General features: G+C 41.8%; 1 protein-coding gene across 1 annotated transcript in view; it reads left to right on the plus strand.

Annotated features, from left to right (window-relative positions):
- Positions 1–2594: 2594 nt before the first annotated feature.
- The window catches only part of glrbb (glycine receptor, beta b), a 32373-nt gene continuing 14676 nt past the window's right edge, over positions 2595–20291 (plus strand). Inside the window, exons 1-5 of the mRNA XM_085789076.1 lie at positions 2595–2927; positions 6549–6687; positions 10072–10178; positions 12321–12388; positions 19505–19731. Coding sequence (XP_085645202.1) covers positions 6566–6687; positions 10072–10178; positions 12321–12388; positions 19505–19731 — 524 coding nt within the window. The 5' untranslated portion in view covers positions 2595–2927; positions 6549–6565. The remainder of the gene's footprint in view (positions 2928–6548; positions 6688–10071; positions 10179–12320; positions 12389–19504; positions 19732–20291) is intronic.

The following is a 20291-nucleotide window of genomic DNA, read 5'->3' on the forward strand; positions in this document are numbered from 1 at the left end:
GGTATGGCACATAGTTGTCAGTCACACACGTGGCCCACAGCCAGCCTCTGAACATTTTTTCTGAACACAACACAAAAGGATCCTTGTGCTCGATTGCTTGCCTCTTGACTGTAACACCAGAGCCATGCCCTGTGACATAAATCATTAATCTCTATGCATATGGTGCTGATTAATGTGTGTATGCAAATGGAACGCCATGTCAGTCAGAATTAAACCACGGGAAGGCCGCCCAAGTTGTTTGACAGAAAGTGATGATGAATGAGATATGGATCAAAATTGTGTGGGAAAAAAAAGAAGAAAAAACTTCACTTGCGATGGATTTTATTTTCACTGGAAGAACAAAAGCTCAAAGTTCCTGTTCAGCTCTTTTAATGTGTTTCAACCAATCGTACAGAATGAGCGGAAAAGTGACACAAACTGTTTTGACGTTTTTGAAACAGCGTTGACCACATTCGCATATTGGAGCTCTTAGAAATGAATTAAAAAAAGAAAAAAACCTCTGGAGGGAATTCTTTGAAATGTTAAAAGTCATTTCTATCATCGCCCACATTATCAATTCTATTTTTAAAGACTGGCTCAGCTTTTATTGTGGTTCACAGTATTTTATATGAGCCAGTTTGACATCTATATTTAATATTTCAGATCATTTTTGGTCAATTGGATGATAGATTTGTCATTCTTTATTGAAGAAGTGAATATTAGCCATGTCTCAACTAATAAAAACACTCCTAGTGAGTGGCAGCTCATCCTGTAAAACCACAAATATCAATCTTTTTCTACCACACAAATGTTGCATAAGGGATATTCAGGATTTAATCTGCCTGAATTTTGTGACATCATATTGCAGCAGGTTGTGTTTGTCAAATCAAGATGAACAGCACAGCACTACACAATGTTGAAAAGTCGAGTTTCTGAGCTTTGACTTTCTGGAGTAGAAATCCATCTTAATACTGTATGTAGCTCACCAGTGGGAAACTCAGCTGCTTTGTACTGAAGAGTATCCATCACATAAAAGTCCTACATATCTTTACACACACCGTAGATTACATGCAGTATATAAATCATTGCTCTCTCCATAAAAAAGAGATCATATGATGAGTTTGTAACTGCTTCTGCCAAAGTTTTTTTTTCACACCATATGAGTCATTCGTCCAATCGCTCACTCTGCCCCATTCATCTGTTCTTCAGTTCATTTAGTCAGAGGCTAAATCTCAACGTAAACAAAAGGTCCCACGTTAGAAAACACACACACACACACACAGTGCAAGCCTGCTGAGGCTCCCGCGGTGATGGATAAGTGTTTTAACACACCGACTCACAGCTGAGTTATTGATCCTGGGAAACAGCAGCTGAGAATAAAGTCTGTGCACTGCAGAATTCAATCGGTAGCTGTTCTGGAGCTTTTGATCATGTCACAGTTTTCATCATGGAGTTTCCCGGTTGTCATGGAAATGTAGTTGTTCAAAACTTCCCTTTTCATCCCTCAGCGGCAACACCATCTGGGTTGTCCGCATGTATATGACACAATATCTCACCAACACCTTGATGCGGGACTTCCTACATTTTGGCACAAACATTCACAAGGACTCAAGGATGAAGTGATTTGAATTTGGGGGTCAAAGGTCAGGGGCACAGTGACCATGGTGATTCCCAACCCGCCCCTTGTGAACACAATATCTCAGTGACATTTTGAAAAACTTCCTCAGACTATGAACACAATAATATCTCCAAGGGAATCCCTTCATATTTTCCACAAATGTCCACTGGGGCTTCGGGATGAGCTGATTACACTTTAGTGGTTGAAGGTCAAAGGGCAAGGTCAATTGGACCTCAGAAAGTACTTTTAAGTCATTACTCAAGACTTAACACAGCAATTATGACAAAATTTCACACAATTGGTTCATATTTTATATGATTATGGAAAAGTAAGGATGTGACATCAAAGTAGTCTCAGACATAGGTGATAATTCTAGTTTTTATAAACACTACTTCCCTTCTGTTTCTATAGGCTAGACACATGAACACACATGTTAAATTGAATTTAAATATTTATTTATTTATTTATAGCCTATTTATATTTAGTATATATTTTTTTCGTTTTCTTTTAGAAAAGAGGCCCGCTTTATTTAGGAAAAAAAACCCAACATCGACATTTTTTATATATTTAATACTCACACATTATTCACATCCATATAAAAATGAATATGATTTTTTCGTACATTAACCCTGTTGTCTTTGAGTGCACTACTACCAGTGGAAGCCCTGATCTGACGGCATCCATAATTCCTGCTTTATGGTCTGCACAGCCCTGTTCACTACGCACATCATCTGCCTTTAAATACCACACAGACACTTACATAAATAGTGAGGCGTTTGCTTCCATCACGTGAATGAGAGCATTTTTTCCCCCTCTTTTCTTTTTATTTTTTTTCTCCCCCTTCTGCTGCCACGTCACGTCTGAGCGTTTAGCAGCGGCTGTGGCTGTGGCTGTGGATGTGTGCGTGGAGGCGGGGAGCGGCTGTCCGTGGTGCTGATGGGAGGACTGATGCTCTCCGGCTTCGTGCAGCCGCTACTGCGCATGTTGCATGACAGGTACACGCAAGCCTCCATCTTGGGCATCCCGAGCTGAGGCGAAAGGGCAGCAGCCATATATATATACACACACACACACACTCATTCCTAAATAACAACAAGCAGCTGGGCGCGGAAATAAAAAAAAATTGGCAATTTGCCGAGATGTAACTTTTTGGTTTTTTTCTTCTTCCTCTAAAAACCCATTGAAGAAATCGCTTCGGTGAAGAGAGCGGGAACAGAATGGACCAGAAAGACAGCGGCTGGTCCTGAAGGCTGTGTGTTAACCACTAATTGCTCACTCAGCTTCACTGGGTCCAGTTTCCGGAAGAACTGACAGGTGACAAACAGAAACGGTAAGTGAGACCGCGTGAAACACGACGAGCAAAACCAAACCGCTCTCGTGTTATATTCATGTTCGTAACGTGTTCGCGCTCGCCTTCATATGTGCAGGCATCTTCTCCCTGCATCCCCCTCCTCCTCCTCCATCCCCCCGTCATGGTGGTCGCTGTGTTTTCCTGTGTTGTTCTCACTCCAGCTCCTCTGCTCTGCTCTTCAGGCGCTCAGGCTTAGGGGGGTACGAGTGTCAGCCACTGCTACTTACTTTTCTGTTGTTACACAGAGACCCAAAGCGATGTGCAGCCACAGGTTGTGAGAGCCCTGCCAGGAGCCTATGTGTATACTGTTTGTTTTGAATGGGATGCATCTCAGTATTGTGATGAGCATATAGCACAGGCCTGTCCTCATGGGTTCATGCATTTAGCAGGTAGGTAAGCACATTACTGTAAGTAGTCATATGGAGTGTAAGTATGTTACACTAAATCTAATTCAAATTGAATAATAATAGTATATTTATTATTATTTTAACCAAATTGCATTACTTTATTGCTTTATTGTCAGCATAAACAGGTTAATAATCATTCATATGCCTGGATATGCTTGGTTTGTCATATAAAAAGATGTTTATGGAGACAAATCTGAGAAGTGCAAAACCTGCAGAAGGAATGTGAGCAGAGCAGAATTGCTTATTGACCTTGGACCCGTGGGGCGAAAAAAAAACAAAAAACAACCTATAAGGCATCTTGAGTCACTGTCAGCTGCTCTATACAGTAGCGATGTCTCTGCACTTTCAACATCACCAGTAGTAAAACACAGGACGGGTAATGTTCCTCGGTGGTGGCACAGAGTTGACTCAGGAAGTGCCACGGTCAATTTTATAGCTGAACTCACATTTCTGTGCACAGGGATCAGTTCAGCATCACTGGGCATTATGTCTAGGTGATGGTCAGTACGCAATGTGTATTTATTTTATTATATTTTGTGAAATATGTAGACAAGCGTTAGCAAAACAAGTTATTCTAAAAGTCTAAACACGATTGAGGTTAAATGAAATCTGAGTAGGGAACGTTTCCTGAAGGGGCCGATGAGGCACTAGTGTGATGATTAAGGGTCACAAGCCAAAAAAAGAAGGTTAGGGACTAGTGGCATAATGTGCTGTCAGTAAAACTGGATCAGGGGGTCAGAGATGGGAGTCATCATACTAGACTGTAACCACAGGGGAAGACGGGACACAAGAATAGTAGGTCAGATGAGAAATGATTTCCAAGAAAAAGTGCCACCGGATACATGTGGCTCAGTGTTGTTGTACGCTGACAGATTCCTCCTCAGGAATGAGGACACCGTCCGTCCAGCCTCGCTGTTGTCTGCAGGAAACTTCCGAATCGATAAAGTAATGTCGACTTAGTTTGGGTGAAGTCAGGTATATGCATGGGGACAGACTAAAAAAGAAAGAAAAGAAAACGCTGGAAACGATTTCTGCTGAAGAACATGATGATCAATGTGCAGGCGAGGAGCAGACAGAGACTTACTGGGCCAGGGCAATGAAAGAGAGAGAGAGAGTGTCTCTGTCTAGACAATAAACTGCTTCAGTTAATATACAGTCTTGTTGGCAGTGTGAGGTGGGATGGGGATGGGGATGGGGATGGGGCAGGGCTTGACGCTAAGCTTTTTTCCAAGTAGCACTGTGCTACCATGCTGAAAAATTTAGTAGCACACAACATTTTTTAGTAGCACAATAAAAATTTTGTAGTTTTGGTGAAAATATCATTTTCAAACAAATAAAGTAGATTTAGCCTATAATCCTAACCCTGTAGACTAATTTTTAATGTTTTAACTGGCTCTTTGCCTTAACAAAAATCAGGAAAGACAAACAAGGCAAATATGTGTGAGAAAATAGAATATTTACAACCAATATTAGTTTTTAGTTTTATGCTGTATGTGTGTGCATGTGGCCCAGGGGTGGGGGTATTGATGAGCAGTGAACCTATATTTCCCTCAGTATAAAAAGCTGAACATTACATACAGGGCTCTACACTAAGATTTTTTAGGAGCACAATGAAAAATGTTGTAGCAGGCTGTTTAAGCCTTAAATAATGCTGAGGGTCCAACATGACCCATTTTTACATTTGAGAACAGTAAAAACACCAAACATGTTTCCTCAACAACCTGTCACACAAGCAGCTCCATGTTGCCCCTGTGTGATGTTCAGGGACAGGTCAGACAGGGAGCTTTGAGGTTGAAGTTTATATGAATGTTGCACTGTGAGACTGTGACCACATGTCAGCTGTTCTCACCGCGACAAGCGTTTTTTTTTTTTTGATAGCTCCGCGGTAGCCTCGGAGGCCACGTACCACCTAAGGGCTTCCTTCACCTGGGGCAGAGCTCCGTGTGAAACAGTAGGAGAGACACAGCCCGAGACCGTGTACCGGAGGAAGAAGCAGGTCGAACGTGCACGGAAAAAAAGCGCATCGCACCGAATGTGCGCTGCTACGGTGTCGCCTTGGCGTGCATGACGCGCGTCTACCTTGAAAGTAATGTGCGGAAAAGACGTTACATCTGAACGGCCCCGATGTACACAAGCTTTAATCAATGCGGCGGCCAAAATCACCAAACAGGCGGGGGGGGCGGGGCGGGGGAGATACTGCTCACGTTAAACAGCATGCAAAGCGGTGCATGCAGTTTCTGTCCGAGTCGCACTGATGCGACTGAATGCAATTTTTTATTCGCACGGGCTATTATCAACTCGCAAATGCGAGCAAAACTGTCGCACTGTCGAGCCCTGTGGGGGGGTGGGGTGAGACACAGTTTGGTTCGCTGTTGGTCTCATTGTCCCTACGCAGGGAAAAGGGCACTGCTTTCCTAGACAGGGGTGCGAGATAGTGGGAGGTGGGTGAGTGGGTGGGGGGTGATTCATACAGGTACTGTGGCTGCTAGCTGATTAATGGCCCCTATCAAGAAATGCAAAAAAGCGCTGCCTCCGTGTATAAAGTGTGCATTTGTGTATATGAGCGGCTGTGCTCTTAGGTTTGACCCGGCTTTGGATCTTCTAACAAAGAGATTTATGGTAAACCCAAAGGACCATATTATCCCCCGCATTCTAGTATGTGCGGAGTGAGAAAGGACCGAACCGCAGCCTTCATAGATCAAACCTAATGATGCAGTTTTTTAAACATCATGATAAAGCGGACGCTCAGTTGAGAAAACAGCTTTATTAAACCTCCTCTGTGCAGCTTCTGGGCTGAAGTGGAGGATATTTTACGTAATATTTATCTCAGCCACCCTTTAGAGGTCACATTCACCTGACGAGTCCTGAATGACCATCGTTATTCAGGTGCATTACGCCACTGATTGGATTTATGCTTGAACTTGCTCTGCTTGATTAAACCTGGTCAGATTGATTAATTTACATTCCAGACGTTTTACTATTGGGAACGCATCATATCAGGACAATTGTCCCCACCAAGGGTACATCTGAAGCAGCGGCTGTCTCCTGTCACATGTGCAAATAAAGATTTGTTGGATGCGATGAGAGAAACACGCTTTTTTTACGGTTATTAAATGGCACACCATTAAGCCAGAGCAATTTAAATTCAGCGGCGTCTTCCTTTTATTTAATCAGTTTGTTTTCTCTTCCACAGGCTCAGCGCGCACCAGAATGGGAGTTAAGAGGCTCGTCATCTTTCTCCTGGTTCTGTCCCTGTGTCTGGACGGAGGGACTGCCAAAGAAAAAGGAACAAAGAAGGGGAAGAAGAAAGGGAAGCAGGTCTACTGTCCATCGTAAGTGCTGTCACACATCCCTAAAGACAACATAACGTATACATGCATGCATGGTACACTTAAATTCAAGTCACAACTGTGCTCATTAGCTCATTAGACACTACCCATGACAATTAAACTGAACTTGTCATTTACTTTTGAGGTGCTTCGGTGTGGGCTGATAAGCAGAGAAGTAAAACTCTGTCCGTTTTACAGCTGATCGATACTTTCTGGTATTCATCCACCTGCTGTGTTTGCTGCTTTACTTTAGAGCTACTTTAGGTTCTCGTGTGTGCTTCAGTACAGTCCAATAGGATCCATGGACCCATAAACCCACCAAGTCAAGTCAAAACAAGTTAGCTTTTATGTATACATCAACAATTCACAGCAAAAGTCTTCTCAAGACACTTCAGACAGAGCAGTTCTAGACACTCTCCTAACAGTGTTTACAGAGACACAACAGTTCCCACCAAGAGTGAGCAATCAGCAACAGTGATAAGGAAAAACTTCATTTTAAGAGTCAGGGAGCTGCGAGGCTGCGACCTGCTGGGTCAGAGAGGAAGAGATGAAGAGAATAATAACAGGAGAAATGACAATCAGTCATGCAATCATAGTAAAACACATGACCTTGACTCACACATTGCACAGACAGAACATCAACACATAGAGCTGGATAGGTCAGAGGGGATTGCCATTGACTTTGGATTGGGAGGCTAGGGTTTGTTTGAATCCCAGTCACAGCTACTGTACAGTATATGCCCACATGGCAACTATTAGAGGAGTTTGTTACTGGGTCTGGCTGCTGCTGGGCCCAATAATAAACCATTATTCTTCTGTTGACCCAGCAAACTAAAAGCCATATATGTGCACATGGCCATGGGATGAAAAGTCAGTGGCATCACCCACTGACCTAACCAGCTGGATGTGTTGAGTCTTAAGGATCTGCCTAAAGAGACAAGCTGCCACTCTCTCGTGTCTCTGAAGGAGACAGCGGCCGAGGGCTCGACACATCCAGCTGGATAGGACAGTGGGTAATGCCACTGACTTTGGATTGGGTTGCTGGAGGGTTTGATTCCCAACAAGGTCTGCAGAAAAGAGCTGGCTTTCTTTTTATGAATAGATGTGACAAGTATTTACTGTAATCAGTAGCGGAACATTTAGTTACATGACTGACCTTGTCACATATCACAGTTCTGAAGCAAGACAAACATGACACATGAAAGGAAAGACAAACAATATGGTGGACCTTGGGGATTGACCCATCCAGCTGGATTTTGGATTGCAAAACTGGCTGATCATTACCTAAGCACGTCCCTATTTAGTCTTCAGCCGACTGGCTTCAACTGGCTAACACCATTGGGCTCTATCAGGAAGTGTCGAATAAATATCGAGTTTTCCGCACACAGATAAACCTGAGAAGTAAATACATGTCTCCGAACAAAGTCAACATCTGTACGTCCTCACTTGCCTTGTAAGCGTCCATTGTCTCTATGTATTGGAGAGCTGCAGCCTCTACTAACGCGTAACGAATGGCTCCACAATCAAACTGTTTAACACGAGGCAGAGAACGTTTGATGTAGTCCCAGTATTGGCAAGTGTAAGCTGTATGACATATTTCGTGTTCAGTGCTGTGGATGCCTTTGTGGATCAAGGAACCACTTGGTTCCAGTTTAACTGTTGTGCTTGAGGTTGTCAGAAAGGTCTGTTAAGAGAGAGAGAGGGGAAAAAAGAGGTTTAGTGGATGGGAATTATGTTTTTCACTTTGATCAGGGGAACCGCAGAACATACGCACACTGTGCAGCATTCCTGTGGAGCACTTTAGCTCATCCTCAGTGCATGATAAGGTTTACATAATGATATATAAAGTGCTTTGAGGAGGGGAAATTCTTTGGCAGGAGAATTCATTGCCACCCACAAGGAGGCTTTCTGTTTCTCCTTTCTTTCCTTTCCTGCCAGATCCTGTTCCACCCCCCCTTTCTCTCTCTTTCCCTCTCTTTCTGTCCCATTGTTTTTTCATCAGTGAACCTCAGAAAACAAGTGATGTTAGGGTAAATGTCTTTGAAACCACCGCTGTGTGTTATGGTAAATTTCAGCTATAGGCCTACTATTTTGCAGGGCAGGGGGGTTTAAATGTCCCAATAAATAGGGGAAATGTTTGTCTTGACATGTCATTTTTTTCTGTTATAGCTGAATTCTGCACTTAAAAATACAATGAACAAAAAATTGAGTCACATAAATGATGAATTGCCATTTTTTGAGTGACAGATCAACCATTTGATCATTGGAGTCTCTTTATCAGAATGAGAGAAACATTTGGTAACCCTTCAATTTACAGGCCGTTATGTGATAAGAAATAACAATTAATTGCAAGAAATGCCCTCGAAATAACAGTCATTTCATAGTAATGTCATGTTTTTCATAAAGGCAAAAGATTACACACGCTTTTCATGCTTTGAATTTTTTGGGAAAGGCCAGAATTTTTCTCCACCAAGTCCTTGCAATTGACCATTATTTCTGTGCTATTTCCATGCAATCAGTAGTTATTTCTTGGCTATATTTCTTGACAACTATGAAACTGACTGTTATTTCTAGGCTATTTCTAGACCTTATGACACAATTAATTGCTATTTCTTGACATTATCACGTAATTAACAGCCTGCAAATTACAGGGTTACCAAACATTTATAGCTGGAATTAGAGGTTGGAGAGTTCTTTGCATGACCATAGGCCTCTATCTCCATTTTTGTATTTGTTCAGCTAATTCCCAAATCTTAATCATAACAGGCTTAATAGCATTGTTACATGAACATGTTAGCATTTAGCACAAAGCACCTTGTGCTTATAACCACACAGGGATACTACAGTAGCCTTCTGTGTGTTATTTCTCCTAATTAGCTAATGTTAGCATCAGCATTGTTACAGTGAGCATGTTACCATTTAGCTCAAAACACCATGTTCCTAAAGCCATGCAGTGGTGCTAGCATGGCTGTATGCTCTCAGTTTGCTCAGAATATATTGCTTCTTACTTTTGTGCATGCATAGAGTTTTTATTTTAAAAATGTATTCACAAAATTCACATAAAAAGTTAAAAATCATGTCCTTTGTCAGGCTGTGGTGGGTGCATGGCACGTCAACCTCCCCAGCCGTGATATGGAAACATCTCAGAATAGCACCACATCACATTTCTAAACATTCCTTCGCTCTAACGTTGGGCCTGGGTGGTCCAAATCTTAAAAGCTAATTTAATCCCTAACTGGTAGCTCTCTCAGGTTATAGTTTAATCAGAGAGTATACAGAGCAGAGGTTGGTGTAATGTACATCTGTACTGTTCATCTGCCAGGAATTTGACCTGCTAATGTAATCGTGCCTACAGTTGCCTCTCTGTCTTTTTTTTTTTGTTTGCAGACAGCTGTCATCTGAGGATCTGGCCCGAGTCCCTGCGAATTCAACCAGTAACATCTTGAACAGGTTACTGATCACTTATGATCCCAGAATAAGGCCCAACTTCAAAGGCGAGTCTCTTTCCCTCTTCATCTGTCTCTGTCTATTTTTAATTTACATTTTTTTACTGCAGTGCCGTCACTGTAATTAAAAAAACCTGTATACTATGAATATGTACCTCCAGATTCCTCTTCAGAATTTGGTGCTTGAACAAATATCTGCATAATGGCGCTTGAGACGTTAATGAAAATTAATTTCCCTTCTCTGCATACAGTACGTACACTTGCATATACAGTATACTGTATAAACTGTGCCACAGCACTGTAGCAGTAAGCTGATGTTCTCGGTTTGTTTTCCCTCTGAGACTCTTTGATATGATGTTGATTGACACACACAGCAGGCTGTTGTGGGGGTTTGTTTAAACCGCCTCAAATCTTTAAAGAACGGTAAACAGCGTGAATTCTGTGTCTTTGTATTTTGACTTTTTGGTGCAGGAAATAATTTAAGGAACGTAAGGGACTTTTGCACTTTAATTAAACAGCTTAGGAGTAGAATGGAGGCTCTCTGCCTTCCACCTACCTATAAGGTCTCTTGGCCGAAAACCAACCTTACAGTCAGCGCCTTCAATCCGGTGTCCCAGATCCCATCTTGCAAGAAACATGAACTGCTTTACGGCACTATAGTACAACACAAATGTATTTATTTTATTTATTTATTTGTTTATTTCGGGCATGTCAATTAAATCATCATCATCACACTTCATTAGTTCAAATAATACAATACACATGGCCGAAAGGGAAAGTGGGAGAAGCAAAAACTTATCTAGTCCCGCCCCCATTACCCACAGAATAATTATCTTCATCATAATCTTTTCTTTTTCTTTTTCTTTTTACATTTTGACATAATATTTTCTTTTTCTTATGACATTTTGACATAATATTTTCTTTTTCTTATGACAATTTGACATAACATGTTACAACAGTAGGGAGTATACAGGTACGCCCTGTAATCTGTGATCTCATGTTAACGTGACCTACCTTGGTAGAGATTACTAGATTGCCTTCTCGCTGGCTTCATTGAAAACAAATGCACATGGCCATGGGGGAGGGAGGAGGGTTAGCGGTGAGTTTTTACAACAGTGAAAAAATGTAGGGGGAGCTCTGTAGAGAAATAAACGACCAAAACGGCAAAAACTTGCATAGTTCCCCTTTAGGTTTCATATTTTACAAACCAATTGAGATTAATTATAAACACTGAAATTCAATAGTATATAGTTTTTTTTCCCCCGTTCTTTACTGCTGGCCAAGTATCCATCTTTACAATGTGCTGTAAACATCACACTGTAAGGAGTACCAGGCTTACAGAAACAGCCATAAAAATAACAAAGAGGTGACTGGCAGCCTCTCCGTCTAACTGATGAGTCGGTCTTCAGGTGGATCCTCAGATAGTTTCCATCCTCTGGCACTTGGCAGCAGGAGCTGTATCTGGGACTCGGTGTTTGATGTGTTGTGAGCAGAATAAGCTCCCTCCCCGCGACTGCCCGCGACTGGTCCAGTGGCCAAACATCTGCTCTTGATTTCAGGGTGGGCTGAAAGCTCCCCGTCCATTAACATCCATGTCATAATCTCCCAAATTACATCCTAAACTGCGCCTGGTGCCTTACTTTGCCCGGGCCTATAAAATGGTGAGCAGCTTTTATAGACCATATAGAGAATTTTAAGTTAACGCCACAAGGGTTTCTTGAAAATTAATTAGTGTTCTAGTTTGAAACAATGCATCAGAGGTGTGAGTTATGTGTCGCTGTCATATTATGTGCATTAATGTTGTTAACCGCTTGATGAAATGTATCCTGCGAAACTCCTGAGCCTTCAGTAAACACGTCAAAGGAAATCACATATTCAAAGCAGTGTCAACAGTTGGCATTCATCAAGGATTTTATTAGTTTATGCAATAACCTGAGCGGAGAAAGATGCCTGTATAAATGTTTACAGCGTTAGCTTAGCAGAGGAACGGGAAGCTCCTGAGAGGGGAATGTTTTTTTTTATTACTTTGCAACGTTGATAAAGTCTCACACAGATCCTGATCCAATTCAGCCACAAGGAACAGCTTGCATTGGTGTTTAAATGGAGATGTACAAGGTCTCATGACACATACTGACGCTACAACGCAGTCGACTTAATGCCACTGTCACTTATTTCCTCCTCCTCATTCAGGAATTCCTGTGGAGGACAGAGTGAACATTTTCATCAACAGCTTTGGCTCCATCCAAGAAACGACCATGGTAAGAATTCACTTCAATCCTATTATTCTTGACAGCATTGAAAATCAATAGTGCTGCCAATCAGACGCGGTGGTTGAGAGCTCAAAACTGCTTTATCCTACAAGGTTTGGGAAGAATGCATGAGTGGGTTTTTCTAGACGGTATCAGTCCATTTAGCAGTGAATCATTATGAAGACTGGAGTTTTCATGCCTCATTTATCTGATGGCTTAATTGCTGATAAAGAAGTGCAGTTTTAATGCTAATGAACAGATTAAACTCAAGGACGGCGCTGGGTCGACTCTCGATCACTTAAGAAACAATAAAAAAGGAACATTTGTGAAGGTTTCTAATCACCCCGGCTTACCGGTGTGTTTTAATTTAAAGCTGCTGGGAGGGGCCAATGAGTTTTAACTGTCTCTCTCAGTAAATATACTCAATCATGTAACAAGTTAATTGTAATTACTGCAATGAAGAGTGACAGGATCCACAGTTTGACTTCATGAGGGACACAAGGGAAGGAAAAGTTTATCCTCATTGAAGTAGTAGTAACTTTAAAACAATGAGCAACAAGATGTTTCTTCAAGCTTAATCTTAAATATAAATCTGATCTTTGGTCTCACACATCAGAACACTTGATTTTAGATCCAGATTCTGTTAATCCACAATATACCAATATACCTAACATTTGTAGTATTATACTGTATTTGTCTTAACTTTTAAAGTTACAAAAGCTATAAAACTGGCCTTAAATGCAGCACAACTGTTTCTTTTTAGCTCAAAACTGTCTGACTTTATCAAAGTGAAAACAAATCAGTTTTATTCATGAATACCTCAGTTTTTACAGGAGCTGAGTGTTTCAGATTTCCTTTACCCACAAGATTCCCATACAGTAGTTCAGGCCTGTAGACTGACTCATCAGAGTCCTCCAATCTTCAGTGGCAATCCAAGACTCTGCCATTTGTGGACTAATGGCAGATGGTGTAATTTACACATGTCCCCTAAATGCTTCATCTGTGGGCGATGGGCAAGCTACAGCACACCTCATTAGGAGCCCCCCTCTGCCTCTGAGCAGCAGTGCACTAGTGTATGCATGGGAAATTTAAGGAGGTCTATAGATGTCATTGCAGAAATGTGCCAATATAAGGAGCCATTAGGGGCCCCAAGCCTCTACCAAGTCCATTTCATGAGGAGTCACACTCTGATCCTACATCCTGGGGTTGGAACGGCATGAAAATCAAGTCTGGAAATATTTCCTTTTGGCTACACATCAGTAAAGTGTGTTCACATCTGAAATCCTCCGGCGGAGAGTTTCACACCAGGACCAGTTAAAGTCCAATTAAGGTGTTACATGCTCTAAGTGTAAAATCTTTAAAATGCAAAGTGTAGATGTGAAGTAAGTGGGAGAAGAAGAGATAGAAAAAAAGAAATAAATCAGTGAGGGAGAAAGTGCACGAGAAAGGGAAGGTGGAAAAAAAAGGTATTAGGAAGAGAATGAGGAAGAAACAGAAGATTGGAAAGTAATAACAGAGCCAAGACAGAGTGAGAGAGGTGAGAAAGTGGAGAAAAACAAAACAAGAGACAGGAATGAGGAAACAGCTCAGCTGAAAGTATCAGACAGAGAGGGGAGAAGAAATTAGAAAGAGTGGAAGAGGAAGGGGAGAGGAGAAAAAAAGTGATGAGGAGAGGGAAGAAACTAAAGCCAGGAGGAGGAAAGAAATAGGATTGAGAAAGAAGAAGCGAGAGCCAAGACTGTGACAGAGACAGAGAGATGAGGGACTCCCGGACGGCAACTTCTGTCCTCCTCCTCTTCTCCCTGGACGCCCGACAAAAAGATAGAAAGAGACGGAAAGTGAGGAAGGTTTAAAACAAACCCAGGAGGAGACCGTTGAGACAGCTGGTCACGTCTCCCCCTCAATTTATCACTCTGTGGGGCATCTGCTCCCAGGAAACCCTCTCTCATCATTTACACCTCCCTCGGCCAAACAACCGCCACGCGTCCACTGTAGTTAACACATCTGTTTTCACTCTATGACTGTATTCACCAGGAGAGGATGACTAATTTGATGGTGTGAGATGAAATGAATGGGGGCCGTGTATGTGTATGTGTGTGTTTTTTACTGCTTCTTTAGTTTTAGTTTTCCTGGTTGATTACAGCGAGAGGTGGTGTTAAATCTCTCCGGAATCGAACGCAGCACTGGCAGCTTGATAGCGAGCCAGGAGGAGGATATATTTCCTTGTCTGGTTTTCAGAAAGGCGAAGGTGTGGGAATTGGCCTGCGTCTTCTGGCAGACAGTGGGGGAGAGGCAGCGAGGGGGCCGTTTGCGCTGTCACTTGAGGACTAGTTGGACGTCAGAGTCTGAAATTAGGATGTACGGAAACGACGGCACCGACTTCCAAAAAAATCAGACATCAACAACTCTGACCACCTCACTGACAAACAAATGTTTACTGGCAGTGAAGTGAAGCAGAATCTGGGGAACTGATGAATTTATAAAAATAACTACCATGGTCTCTGTGTTTAAAATGTTACGAGTTTTCGTCAAATAGCTCCTTCCTATTCGTATACAACGGGGAGGATGGAAACCTTTGGTGTGGTTTCTTGTCTTGTCTGTTGTGGACACGAGCTGTGGCCACTTCCAGGGAACAACATCCTTCAGTAGACCGTTGACCACGAAGCCTGAACTGAAATGAAACAGTCTGGCCCACGGAGAACTTTCACTTTGTCATCATCATCATCATCATCATTCCCTCTCTTACCCCTGTTGCCTAGCAACCTCAACATCCTTAAGCTTTTTTTTTTTTTTTGAATAAAATCCTGAGGTTTTTTACGTCCCTCGGTTTTTTAACAGTTGTAGTGAAATGTGGCTGTCTATTTTGATTGGATTTGATTTATTTGTCAGTAGAAAAGAAATACAAAAACTGACGAGGATAACACAGAAAAGTCCAGGACTTATTTCCACTGTGGTCCTCTGAGACGATCCAGGCTAGGTAATAAAAACATTCACATCGGAAAAATTACTACTAAGCAGTCATTTACAGTACATGTTAAATACAGCTTTGCAAAACACAATACACATTAAACGAGGATTGTGTGTATTTGCAATACACCTTAAAGAAAAGTGCACACATGAGTCACTCGAAAGCACGTTGCAGGATGATGGAGGAAATACTCTACTGCTTTAAGCAATCCATCCACCACCTCTTCACTGCTACTTTAAACCTGTGTTTGGAGCTGATTAATTTAATTGATGCAGGGAGACTGTTCCATGCTAAAGCCCCACTATAGGCAAAGGTGCTTTTCCCTACTGCTGTTCTGAAAGTCACAGTGTTGACATTGTAAAGACTTGCCCTGGTCCTGTGGTCGTGACTATTGTTAACCCGCCTGAAGTAATCTTTAAAATAAGAGGCTGAGTTATTGAATAGGACATCGTGTACTGCTCTGCTTTTGAGTGAGCATGGACACTCGATCCTCTACCTTCAGCCATCCTGTGGCTCTGAAGTGATGCATCGTCAGGTGGGTACGGGGGTGAAGTTTTAGGACCACTCTAATTAGTTTATTCTGGGCAGTTTGTAGTCTGTGTCTTAGGTTTTTTGAAATACTACTAAACCAACTTGTGCAAGCATAGTCAAAATGGCTTTGTACTAGAGCTGTAGCTGAAGCTGAATTTTGTTTTGGTACAGTATGTACTTTTTCTAATACTTGTTCTCCCCAGACATAGCACTGTCAAGTTTATGACTCTCTTAGCGTTGTTTACTATATGTTTCATTATTGGTGAACAGTGAATCTTGGGGTAGGATGGGTTCACCTGTTGGGTTGGGCCAAGGAAAAGAAGGCCACATGTCATTATCACATTTGACATAGCCTTTGAAATGAGACACTGTAGTTGTACAGTCTTCAAATGTGGCTTCTACATGGTGGCAAATGACCCTAATCCTACAGTAACTCTAACCCGAACCGTCGCCCATCTACATGAACTGTAACACTTCTGCATGGATCAATCATCACATCACATCTCTGCAGTTTTACCTGGAAGCTAATTGCGTTTGATATTTAGATATGCAGGATAATTACCTACTCAATATTTGCATAATGTTTGGGTCTAAGTTCTTGAATGAATCGGTGAAAAGTAAAAGGGTGTTAGTGTTGATAAACAAGTTAATAAAAAATGTTACTGTGGTCTTGAGAAACAGTCTAAGTTTGAAAAGTGTCCTTCTGGCCTCGAAGGGAAGTAGAAGCTGCGACACTGTGTATCTCAATATAAGCACAGACAGTCTAGGTCAGTGTCTACAGGGCTGCTACTTTACTGCAGATAAAGTTGCCATAGAGCTGAAACAAAAAAAAATCACAAAACCAATGTAGTTTCATGAATAACAGATGTACAATAAAGCCAGATTCAGGTCAGCTGGCTGTCTCTCACGATCAAACCTGGCTGTGACTGACATAGTTTCCAGTAGGAATATCTTTTGGCAGAGGACCAGTTAACATATTTACAGTACAGATCATATAGGACTGAGAGAAAAATGAATGAAATGCCAATATCTGCTCTGTTCCCTTAGTCGAGCTCTATCTAACAAATGTGGTAATAATAATGTTGGCAAAAACATTCATTTTGATGGATGGATGAGCCTGTGCAGTTGTAAAATAATAGTCAGTAAGAAGAGATCCCTGAGGGGAGTTTTTGTGTTTTTTTGCTTTATTAGATAAGTTACAGCAGAGATGCTGACAGGAAACAAAGAGGAAGAGAGAGAGACATGCAACTAAAATACGCCCCCAGGATCACCGGGTTTAAAGCAACAAAAAAACACTGCGGTGATCGCAGCCGTCGTACTGTATAGCGGCAAAAAGACAGAACTGCAGGTCAAACGGCCGCCTTGGGCTCAAACACGTCCGTGACAGAGGAAGCAGCTGTAACATTATGAAGAAAATTTCCTGCGTATCACCATTTCAAAGACCACTGGCGAACCAATAACAACGTGAATCATTATTTTCATGCCATTCCTGTGAGCCCAGCAGTCAGCCGGAGACAATGACACACATAATGGGCATGGAGGCAATGAGCTGGGTGAATGAGATGAGCGCGTCACCATGTTTGGACACCTTATCCGGTGTTTAATACATCTGTGGTGCGGTGGGATGAGTTTTGTTGTGCTGTTTGACTAAAAGACTGATTGACCTGGATTTGACTCAAGCACATTTTTATGCCAAAAAGGAGGGGGGGGGGGGACATAGGGTCTCTTATATGTTTATTCCAGCTCCATTATTCCCATTGTGGTAGTTTAGCATTACACCCTCTGTGTATATGCACTCACTCTGACTGTGCTGGTGGTTGGTGATGGTGGGGGGAGAGGATGGGTGGTCTGGTCTCTTTTGCCACAGCTGTTGTAAATTTCTATCACTGGTATTCAACCATAGAGTGCAGTGGAGCCACTTTTCTTTTCTTTTTTCTCCTCTCATTTAATACCGGTGCAATCATTTGAAGTTGTCAAATATTCGCATTTCTCTCAGTTTAGGAGAAAAATTGAGCCACTTTTATTCCGAAAAGTACAGAGCACGAAGCAGTGACAAATGTTGGCATTTAGAAGAGTTTAAAACAAGTGAGGGGGGAAAAAGAAAGTTATACAAGAGGGAATAATGAAAGGATGGAAGATGGAATTTAGTCTACGCACACACACACACACACACACACATATCCACATACAGATGGTATTTTGGTGGCTTTATTTGACATGCCATCCATCTTCACACTCAGCATTAATAGTCCTTCCTAGCACCTGGTCCCAGAACAGCTTGAGGCACGCCATCAAACCAGGCACAATGAAAAAAAAGAAAGTCTCGTAGCCTTACTGAGTGATACGTAACCCACCAACAAGAATGTGTGTATTTCACCATAATTAGCTCACTAACGAGATGTTGTTGTATTGATAACATTTGACCGTTGGACTATGCAGCTTCCTGTATGTTGTAAAGGACACGTGTTGAGTGTTTTCATCGCAGCTGTGGAATGTGATTCTTGAACGTTTTTTTTTTTTTCTTTAAAGAAAAACAAAGATTTTTAAAAAAAAGTCTTAAAAGAAACACAGCTGTTGTATCTTTGACATTTTGGCTTTAAAACAGAAAATAAAAACAACATCATCAGTGTCTTACATGAAGGAGCCAGCTAGCTTTTGGGGCACATGACGTCTGTCCGACTACCTATTTCTCCGGCTTCCCATTTCTCCGACCATACAATTCTTTATTTTTGCGTCCATTGGTCCGACCTCCCATTTCTCCAACTTAAGTAACCCTAACCCTAAACCTAACCGTAAGGTAACACTGTAGAATAACTCAGATTAAAGGGATAGTAGCATTTTTTTTTTAAAGTGGGGTTGTATGATCTACAAATAGCCCCTAAGTACTTTAATTGCAGTAGAAGACTCTCTGCACTCCTCCCGTTAGCAACGCCAGCCCATAGCCCTGCCCAGAGATTTACAACATACATTGTTGTGAATGGACCCAAAGAAACGGCCTATTTTCGCGGCCTAAAAGAGGTTTTACGTAAAAAAAAAAAACACAGTTCCATTGTTCGCTATAATATAATTTTTTCAGCCCTTCAAAGTGCAGGAAAAGCGCAGTTTTTATTTGGACCTAACCAACTCACGTATCCCTCCGGCCCAGGGTTAGGGCCCGCCGATCAGCAGTTGGTTAGCTCCAACTTAGTCGGAGAAATGAGGTCAGACTTTTGGGCGGTCGGACTGATGTATGCTCCCCCAGCTTTTGCTGCATAGCCTAGCTAATGTTAGCACTGTTTACTGAAATAAACGTTGTGAGTTCGACATCAACTTCGTTCCTTTACTCAGAAAGAACACCTACTGTATATGGACTTCAATATAATATCAAGTCTTTTTATCCACTGATAGCAAGTTAGCATGCTAACCAGCTAGCCCTGGCCCCTAACCAGCTAGCCCTGGCCCCTTGTTTTCCAATCCGTCCCGAAGATTTAGCGCTGCGTAGAGAGTCACACTCTGCAGCAGAGAGAAAAAAAACATAGATGCCTTTTTAAGGATTAAAATAAAGATTTTTTCATTACTCCATTCAATTGTTATTGAGCACTTTGAAAGCGACTGACGTGTGTATGTGTGGTTTTGAACGCCAACAGGATTACAGAGTCAACATCTTCCTGCGGCAGCGCTGGAACGACCCCCGGCTGAAGTTACCACAGGACTACAAGTCTGATTCTCTCACTGTTGATCCCACGATGTTCAAATGTCTGTGGAAACCCGACCTGTTCTTCGCCAACGAAAAGAGCGCCAACTTCCACGACGTCACTCAGGAGAACATCCTCCTCTTCATCTTCCGTAACGGAGACGTCCTTATCAGTATGAGGTGATGAATATTAATTCTTTTCATTATCTTTGTCCTCTATTGTAGACATTATATGACTTGGTTTGGAAACTTAGAGAATTAGGGAATATCTGTAACGTATTAGTGTTGCACGGTTCATTATCCTCCAATCCTGAAATGTCAAAGAGGATACATGACTCACAGTAATTGGTGAGGGCAAAAACCAAATAAGAATAATCGTACATAAATATGCAAATGTCCTGATGTAGCTTTAAGTGTGGGTGTAAACAAAGCTCAACAAGTTGATTTTACTGTAAGGACATATTGCACAAGTCACTTACCTGGGGATGCTGAAGTGATTACATAATGGTACATTCAGCTCTAATGATTTTAGTCCTGTGTGCTTTGTTCAGAATAACATTTCCCTATGCTTGTCAATGATTCCTTGGTTTTATTTGTTTTGTATCTGGGTCAATAATGATTGTGGCTTAAGGCTGCAAGAGTGAAATCTCCGAAGATAATGAGGCTCTTGACATGCATAACATATGGTGAAAAAAGATATTTCATCTTCCAAGGGGCTCAATGTAAACGATCTGAGCCAG

Source organism: Trachurus japonicus, chromosome 10 (genome assembly GCF_045865225.1).
Source record: "Trachurus japonicus isolate A0001 chromosome 10, Traja_1.0".
Taxonomy (NCBI): domain Eukaryota; kingdom Metazoa; phylum Chordata; class Actinopteri; order Carangiformes; family Carangidae; genus Trachurus; species Trachurus japonicus.